Source organism: Capsicum annuum, chromosome 10 (genome assembly GCF_002878395.1).
Source record: "Capsicum annuum cultivar UCD-10X-F1 chromosome 10, UCD10Xv1.1, whole genome shotgun sequence".
NCBI classification, from domain to species: Eukaryota; Viridiplantae; Streptophyta; class Magnoliopsida; order Solanales; family Solanaceae; genus Capsicum; species Capsicum annuum.
This window is the reverse complement of record NC_061120.1, coordinates 188,595,123-188,604,448: the sequence shown is the minus strand read 5'-3', so window position 1 is coordinate 188,604,448 and position 9,326 is coordinate 188,595,123. Positions and strand designations below refer to the sequence as shown.

General features: G+C 39.3%; 1 protein-coding gene across 1 annotated transcript; it reads right to left on the bottom strand.

The window, feature by feature from the left end:
- Window positions 1-575: 575 nt before the first annotated feature.
- On the bottom strand, window positions 576-9,076 carry LOC107843449 (PHD finger protein ALFIN-LIKE 1). Its single transcript, XM_016687750.2, has 5 exons — window positions 8,815-9,076; window positions 8,678-8,710; window positions 6,934-7,156; window positions 1,531-1,651; window positions 576-1,336 (listed from the first exon to the last, which is right to left on the bottom strand). Exons 1-5 carry the CDS (start codon window positions 8,906-8,908, stop codon window positions 1,085-1,087), a joined length of 723 nt encoding a protein of 240 aa, XP_016543236.1. The 5' UTR covers window positions 8,909-9,076; the 3' UTR covers window positions 576-1,084.
- Window positions 9,077-9,326: the final 250 nt, after the last annotated feature.

Below are 9,326 nucleotides of genomic sequence, written 5' to 3'. Positions count from 1 at the left end.
CGCAAAGTGTTTCACTTTGTGTGACAATTACCACGCCAAAAACCTGACAAACTTATGAAAGTGAATACATGAGATAAACTGTGAGAATTGTAGAGAAGAAAATGATTTTCATACCAACATCCTGGAAACTAGATGAAAGTTAATTCACGGTGAATATCGATTGAACAGATATGAGTGTTCAAAGCAGACATTTGGTGCTATTTCAATATTTTTATGTCCCTTTTCAGCTTTTCATTGATGAAAGATGAGTTCCGCTTAAGCTCATGGCAAGTTGCACTGATCTTGCCAGACATTGCATTTTCTACTACTACAAAGGTTGGAGGACAAAGCTTACAGGTATCAGGGAAAAAATAAGTTACAATTGTTGCCAAGCACAATAGGTTTTTTTCTTTATAACCATGGCGTCCGGGTCAGCTTGTTCACAACTCTACTAATTCCACTTTTTGTCTTTGCTGAGATTCGAAGTTGAGACTTTATGGTTCTCGACCCACTTCATTGATCAATAGGCCACACCCTTGGGTGCTTGCCAAGTACAATATGTTAACACGGGCGATAAATATTATGACAGGAAGATAGGTAGGAATCTAATGAATGCAGATAAATTTTGGAAACAAACTAAGCCAGCTAAAAGAGTTGTCAACTAACTGAACTCGGCATCTTGCTTTCTACTTTACAGTGTACATTTGGGTGAAGAAATCTAAAATCAAAAAGCTAACAAGGCCAGTAGAACTGTCAGTTAACCAGTAAAACAATCTGAAACCAGCTCAAACCGTAAAAATAATACAACATCAAGAATAAATTAACAAACTTTCTATTTAGGCATCTAAAGTGGATATAAGGGAAGAAGAACCCAAATTCAGTCCCCCGTTCCAATGGCGATGGTGAAAATGTTATGATTAGGACCACATTACATAATGCTGTACTATCCATTTAAGGGAAGAAGAACCCAAACTCAATCCCCCGTTCCAATGATCATGGTGAAAATGTTATAATTAGGATCCCATTACATAATGCTGTACTATTTTGTATGTTGCCATAGCAACAAAGTTGATGGCATGACCCCTCTCTCTAATTCATGAAGCAACTATGGTCTGCTCCGCTTCAAGCTACATGACGGGCATTTATACTGCTTTATGCCCTCAGCTTTGGCAGGTGTGATCTTCACACACTTACCATGGAACCATCTCTCGCAGATATCACAGCCAATCCAAAATTCATTAGCATTGTAATTCCCATCACATCTTCCGCATAGTGTTTCACCGTGTTCTTCTTCATCCTCGCTGCAGCTTTCATCTGCTGGCATTGCAGTGGTTTTAACCTGAACATCAACCGTCCTCTGCAGAAATGTGAGAGCAGTTATTTCGTATCCGAAGAAACAGAAAATACTTAGATAAGGACATACAGAGAGAACTTGAATCTCCATTAGAGCATAATGAACTTAATCCCCAAGCATCAACAACCTGATGATACCAATGGCACCTACCGACTCAGAAACTACAAGAACATAGAGTCGAAGGATGCTTCTTATACCTTTATGCTACCACGGGGTTTGCTCCCGCTATCTGCACTAAGTTTGTCTTTTATGGGCTTTCTTTCTGCTACAACTTCAAAAACAGTGGGCAGATCATTGATCAAGCTGTACAGATGCTTTCTGTGCAGGAACAAACAGAGGAAAGTTAGGATAATCTCTTCCTTTCTTTTTCTTCCTGCGAAATTAATTTAAGCATGTTATACATGTATATCCCCTTCTATTTTATTTTTTGAGTAAGATATGTGCATCCCCTTTGATCAATCAGAAAAGAAATGTACATCACGTGATAAACTTACTACGACATCCTTTTCATTTTATTCGACATTGTTTGACAAGATGTGTAAACCATCCAAGAAGTTTGTACATATGCAACCTGAGGGCTGAGGGGGGAGCGGGTAAAATGGATATTTGAAGTTAAGTGGGCTGAGGGGGGAGCGGGTAAAGCAGATATTTAAAGTCAAGTTATTTCTATTTAGAAAGGTGACATTCTGCATAATCTTATTGGCGTGGTGAGCAGTTTTTGGCCTCTTCTATTGGATATCTTTGGTCCCCTAATCTTTATCTTATTCCATCAGAGAAAGAGAGGAAAAGAAAACAAGCTTTATAGTCCTACTTTGATTGAGCACAATATACCAAGTCGGAACTGCATAATCAAACACATGCCAAAAATTAAGTTAAATGGTTACTTCAAATCTGACCAATACAAAATAAAAATGGGTGTCATATAACTTTGAAAAGAATAATATACATAGAGAGCAAGAAATAGTGAAGATTTTCTTCGACAACCTCTTCTGGGTCCTATGGGTGGAGGGAATATGAGAGCTTTTGATAGAGTTGAAAATGACTTGGGTGCATTCGAGGAATAGCCTCTTGTCTCAAGCTTTTACTGGTGGCCCCATGAGATTCATTTTTGTATCTAAGATTGGGTGTATTTTATGGAGAACCAAATTTTTGTGTAGGCTCTTTACCTTTTGGTAAGAAGAGATGGTAGTCGTACTTTCATAGGCTCTTGAATGACGAGGGGGACAGAGCTATTGTGTTAGGGGAACTGGAGCACTCAGAGGAGTGTCGGGATTTTAGCTATTGTAGACGTTTTAAGGTAGAAGAGGTTAGACAGGCAGTCCGCAGGATGCGTAGGGGTAGGGCGACGGGGCCGGATGAGATACCGGTGGAGTTTTGGAAGTTCGTTGGAGAGGCTGGTGTAAGGTGGTTAACTGGATTGTTTAATGAAATTTTCAGGACGGCAAAGATGCCCGAGGCGTGGAGGTGGAGTACCATGATCCCTCTCTATAAGAATAAGGGGGACATTCAGAGTTGTAATAACTATAGGGGGATTAAGTTATTGAGTCACTCTATGAAGATCTGGGAGAGAGTGGTCGAGGTGAGGCTGAGACGGATAGTGTCTATCTCGAAAAACCAGTTCGGATTTATGCCCGGCCGCTCGACGACGGAGACAATCCACCTGGTACGGAGGTTGGCGGAGCAGTATAGGGAAAGGAAGAAGGATCTGCACATGGTGTTTATCGACCTGAAAAAGGCTTACGACAAAGTCCCCAGGGAGGTGCTTTGGAGATGCTTGGAGGTGAGGGGAGTATCGCAGGCATATATCAGAGTAATTAAGGATATGTATGAGGGAGCGAAAACCCAGGTGAGGACGGCGGGAGGAGACTCAGAGCATTTCACTGTCCGGACAGGATTGCATCAGGGATCTACTCTTAGTCCCTTTTTGTTTGCGTTAGTAATGGATGTGTTGACGCGGCGTATTCAAGGGGAGGTGCCGTGGTGTATGCTCTTTGCAGACGATGTAGTTCTGATAGATGAGACTCGAGGGGGTGTAAATGACAAATTAGAGATGTGGAGGCAAACTCTTGAGTCTAAAGGGTTCAGGGTGAGCAGAAGCAAGACAGAGTATGTGGAATGTAAGTTTAATGACTTGAGGCGGGAGAACGAGGTAGTAGTGAAGCTGGAAGCACAGGGGGTACGTAAGAGGGATAAGTTCAAGTATCTCGGGTCCGTGATCCAGAGTAACGGTGAGATTGACGAGGATGTCTCGCACCGTATTGGAGCGGGATGGATGAAGTGGAAACTCGCGTCGGGGGTGCTGTGTGATAAGAAGGTGCCGCCCAAGCTTAAAGGCAAATTCTATAGGGTGGTAGTCCGTCCGGCCTTGCTGTATGGAGCGGAGTGTTGGCCAGTTAAGAACTCCCACATCCAAAGAATGAAGGTGGCAGAAATGCGGATGTTGCGCTGGATGTGTGGACTGACTCGAGGGGATAGAGTTCGAAATGAGACTATCCGGGAGAAGGTTGGTGTGACTTCAGTGGAGTGTAAGATGCGGGAAGCACGATTGAGATGGTTCGGACACGTGAAGAGGAGGGGCATGGATGCTCCGGTCCGTAGGTGTGAGAGGCTAGCGTTGGATGGTTTTAGGCGGGGTAGGGGTAGGCCGAAGAAGTACTGGGATGAGGTGATTAGGCGGGACATGGAACAGTTACAGCTCACCGAGGACATGACCCTAGATAGGAAGGTCTGGAAGACGCGAATTACGGCAGAAGAGTAGGGCCAGATTGGGTCGCTAGTGTAGGGAATTACTTGGTGGGGTTTTTTTTATTTTTTTTTTTTTATTCCCGTTATGATTCCGTATTCAGTGTTCCATGCTTATTACGAATCTGTGTGCTTTCCTCTGCTTTCCTCTGTTTTATATTCCTTATGGGTGCCGTATTTATGTTATGTCATCTGCTTCTGTGCTTTACTATGTGTTTGTGTGATATCTTGTGCCTTGAGCCGGGGGTCTTTCGGAAACAGCCTTTCTACTTCATCAGAGGTAGAGGTATGGACTGCGTACATCTTACCCCCCCCAGACCCCACTAAGTGGGAATACACTGGGTTTGTTGTTGTTGTTGTTGTTGCTCTTTACCTTTTGGTATACTTCTAGTACACAGGAACTATTCCACAACAATAAAATTACTTTTTCCTTAATCCCCCTCTCCCCCAAAAAAATTCTTTTAAAAATGGACCACAATCTGGAGCGACCACATATGGAAGTAGAACCAAACCTCCTACCGCATGGCTATCGGGCCTAAGTTCATTATTTGAAAGATGATCTTAAGTATTTTGCAAGACCAACTGCAAATACTTCTGTTTACAGTTAACTTGTGATTAACATCCAAACTTTTTAATAGGCAGTATGAACGACTTGCACACAAGGGTATCTCCAAACATGTTCTAGTCTTGATGCAAATAAAATCAATCGTCAGAAATAGAAACAGAGTTTATGGCTCTTTCAAAGTCCATTGGAGGCCTATTTTTCCAACATCTAAATCTATTTAATGTAGCAGTTAAAACGTATGTGAAACTCTAGATTTCTAGAGGCAGAAGTAAAAAGGGAAGGGAAAACAGGCTCTAAGTTTTGACATGTTTAATCACGTTTTATAAATACATTCCATTCAACAGTTTCACCATCTTCAGAAACAAGATGCGACTATAAATAAAACAGCCAGCGTTTTATAAATGAAAGGAGCAAGTTATTGATGAGTACTCACAGAAAACTAAAATTAGAAGCTATAGCAGACACTATCTCTATAACAGAGATTAGTCACCTTGATGGTAGATAGTTCGTGAAAACCTATATATGATAGCTATAATGAGTTTTAACAACTCTAAATCAAAACTACAATCAATGAACAATCTGATGGTTCTCATAGACGGGGTGTGACGGATATCAAGAAACGCTATGTTCATTAAAAATCAAGAAAATGTTTTGCCAACTTTGTGTTCATGAAAAAGAAAGATAGTTATAGATAGAATAAAACTGAAGTCTTGGAAGTGGTACAAGCATGAGATACATGTAATCCTGATTGTTGAGGGGTAGTCTTAATGAAGTACAACCTTTAGGCAAACTGCTGCGAAACATTGTTGGACAAAAAGACAATATACACGACCAATTGAAAGCATCCACTCACCCCAATAAGAAATATCTCCAAACGAACATATAAAAAAGAATAATCAGCTGGATTTGAAATTGGCTCATTTCAAAGCTCAGATAAAGAGGAAAGTGCAGAACTGCAATATGATAGCATAAAAACAGCTAATTATCTGATTGAGCACTCTTGCCACTTGATGATTTCTCAACTTTTTGCACTTCAACATTTCCATCTACACTTAGAAAGGGAATAGATGCTCCTTTTCTACAGAGTTTCCTCATAAAAACCCAGTTTACGTGCCAAGAGATAATGTAATAAGGCCCATGCAACATGTACCCATAACATAGGAAGAATTTAGATAGTAGTGCTCCAGAACGAACGGATTAATGAAAGCTATGTCATATTTATTCTCATACATGTAAAAGTTGATGTTAAACATAACTCAGGGTCCTTGTTCCAAGGAAATACTCCCACCATCCCAATTTAAGCATCTTAGTTTGACTGGGCATGAAAAATTAAGAAATAAAGAGTTTTGAATCTTGTGGTCTTAAATTTGCCATGTAGAATATTGGAAATGAAAAACTTACAAAATATAGAAAGAGACACTCTTTTTGGCACAGACTAAAAAGGAAAGTAAGACACTTAAATAGGGATGGAGGAGGGAGTACTAAGAACATCAGTTACAAGCATAAAAGGTCAATCATTTTCCATAGTGCCCATTATATAAGATGATATAGACTCCTTGCACCAAGTTGGGGTTACGATTTCCCAAGACGTCTAGAACAATTGCAAGACAGAGAACGAATGTCATGTAAGCAGACTTTCTTATGAATTCTAAGTAAAAGAGAAAATCTTCAGCATTACAATACCAACTTCCCTTAAAATATAGTATAACAACAACAACAACAACATCATACCCGGTATATTACCACAAAGTAGGGTCTGGTTAGGATAGAGTGTATGCAGACCTTATCTCTACCTTAGAGGTAGAGAGATTGCTTCCAATAGACCCTCAGCTCAAGGACCTTAAAATATAGTATAACAAAAGAAAAATAGGAAACGAGATAACCAAAAGGAAATCAGGCTAGTCTGTCATCCATGTTATCATGGAAGCAGGTGATACTGTCCCCGCTAAAGTTTCCTTCCGCAACCACTAAAATATTCAATTTTACCCAATTAGCAACATCGAGATCAGACAACTGTGTACTTCTCCGGATAAGACATCAAAAGAATAGAAAGAATCATGTGTGATGGGGAGTTATAACCACGACAGTATATAATTCTATATGAACTATCTTAAGAGCTCCAACAATTAATATCATGTGCCACCAGTAAGATTTATCAGAGTCACTAGTAAGATTTTATTTTTTTTTGAGGTATATGCACAACTACACAGAAAAATGGTGGGAAAAGAACCTACATTTTTAGAGTTCATCTCACTACACTGATTTATCCCAATTCTATACAAATAAAGTGCACCTTTCATTTCTGTTAAGACGAGCTCCAAAAAAGTAGGCCACAGAAAGCAACCAACAATCACTGTGCACAGCAACCAGTGAAAGCCAATCTCTACGATTCATCCCATCCCTTGCAAAATTTATCCCAAGTGCTGGCTCTGGGAGTTCAGGGGGAACTTCATCAGCTGGAAGGTTGACTTCCCAGGTTTCATCCGGATGTCCATACAGACACAAATTTTCCTTCTCTACAAAAGAGATGTCAAATGAGTTGAAAACAGACAGAAATGTTAATCCAAGACAAATTTAGAACCACATACTTTTAAAAGGAAAAAGATTTAGAGAAAACTGAAGAAGTCACAGCACGCCCAGTATGAGATACTCCACAAAGATTATTTGTTTCTTCATTTTATTCAAATTCCCTTGTTCAAAAAGTTACAACAAATACTTGTCAAAAAGATGCCATCTTTCTAATAGAAAATTTGTTGGTTAAGCACTACCTCATCCCTAGTAAAGCAAATGCAGACAATTCTAGAGAAAAACGGATAATTATTGACCAAGAGTAGAGGTGACAAATGGGAAGTTTGACAGACTCTTGGGAATCAAAATGGGCTAAATCAATAGAAGGGTCACTACCAAAACTGTGCAGAAAATAGTTTGGCTGAGATGGTTGGGTCAAAGTGAGTTAGACAATGAGCCATAACCCTGCCTACCCAACTATTAGTACAAAACATACCAGGTAATCCCAATCAGGGGACCATGGTGCGTACACAGTCTTACCCCTACCTAGGTTGCTTCTGATAGACCCTTGACTCAAGTAAGCATATCAAAAATCAAGTATGTAAAGCAAATACAATAGCAAAGAAGTCATGCCGAAAACAATTAAGAAGAGAACAAATTGCAACAACAAACAATACGATGACTAAAGCAAAGGAAACAACATATACTGATAAGGGAACCAGACAACACTCGGCTACCCTCTAACCTTCAACCCTAATCCTTAACCTCCATATCTTTACATCTAGGGTCATACCCCCAGTAGGTTGCAGGTGTGTTATGTCTTATCTAATCACCTATCCCAAAACTTCTTCAACCTCTGCCTCGCTTTATATCCACAATAGCCAACCTCCCACACCAACCGAACTGCTAGTGAACTTTAAATTCTTTCTCTGATTACCAAACAAAACTAATAAAAAGTTCTTTATTGCACCCAAGAGTGTGATCTAGTAGTCAATAAAGTGGGCTTAAAACCTGAGAGGGGTCAAATCCCAGCAGAGAAAAAAATACTAGGTGATTCTCCCCATTTGTCTTGGCCTTGATGGACAAAATTACCAGATATCTATTGTTGGTGGGACGTGGTACGTATCACATGGATTTTAGTCGAGGTGCGCGAAAGGTGGTCCGAACACCACAGTTATTAAAAAAATCTCTTTATTATAGCTATATAAATCATATCAAACAGTAAAAGTTATATATTTTACAATGTTTCTCACCACTCAATTTGAGCTACATATTCAGCTCAAATCAGCGCACTTTCTAATTGGCTAATCTTGAAGCAATTGGACAAATAGTAATTTTAATACGCCAATTTACCACCAGTACTTCCACCCTACTCGACCTCGAAAAGAAATTCTAGAACCTCAAATATTTCAGACTGCAAATCGAGCAGTAAAAACACACAAAATTAATTTTCTATTGACTTAACATACCAGCCCAAGCCACAATTCCAATCTATACAGGAGCACAAAATCAATTGAACTGAAAATTACCTGGATCACAAAGATTAGAAAATTCTTCCACATCTGCAAAAAAAAAAAAAGAAAAAAAAAACTCAGCAATTTCACAGTCCATTAAAAAATATTAAAAATTAAAAAAGAAAATTACCGGAGAAAACATGGGAAGTTACCATTAGTTAAAGCACGAATTATGCCAGTGCGACGAGCGTTATAATCTTTGAAGATCTCTTCTACTGTCCGAGGACTTGAAGAAATTGAAGCCATATTTTTTCAAAAATATTTAACAAATAAAACAAAAATGATTGTGCGAGTAAAAACAAAATTACTAATTGATCTAAATGTAAACATATGAAATTGAATTGACTTGTATTGGAAAAAGGGGCGAGTATTTGGAGTTCACGTTACGTTGAGAATTAGTTAGATTATAAACAGAGCATGAGGGCGTGTGGAGAAAAAGACCTAAATAGTCCTCAAATGTATAGTGGTAGGACTATTTTGGTCTTTAAAGTTTGCAAGGGGAAACAAATAGTCCTTGAATTTACAAATATGGATACTTATAGTCCATAATCTTAAAAAATAATGGAGAATATAGAGAGTTTACATTCCTGTGTGATTTGTAGACAGTAGAAATTTACCAGCATAAAGAGCCCATCCCAAAGTGCTCACTCGAAAGACTGAGGTT

Coding starts and splice junctions, on each gene's coding strand:
- LOC107843449 (XM_016687750.2), bottom strand. CDS start 8,908: ATGGCTTCAATTTCTTCAAGTCCTCGGACAGTAGAAGAGATCTTCAAA. Junction 7,157..8,677: donor TTCTAATCTTTGTGATCCAG/GTAATTTTCAGT, acceptor TCTCTTTTGTAG/AGAAGGAAAATTTGTGTCTG. Junction 1,652..6,933: donor CGTCTTAACAGAAATGAAAG/GTGCACTTTATT, acceptor GTTCCTGCACAG/AAAGCATCTGTACAGCTTGA.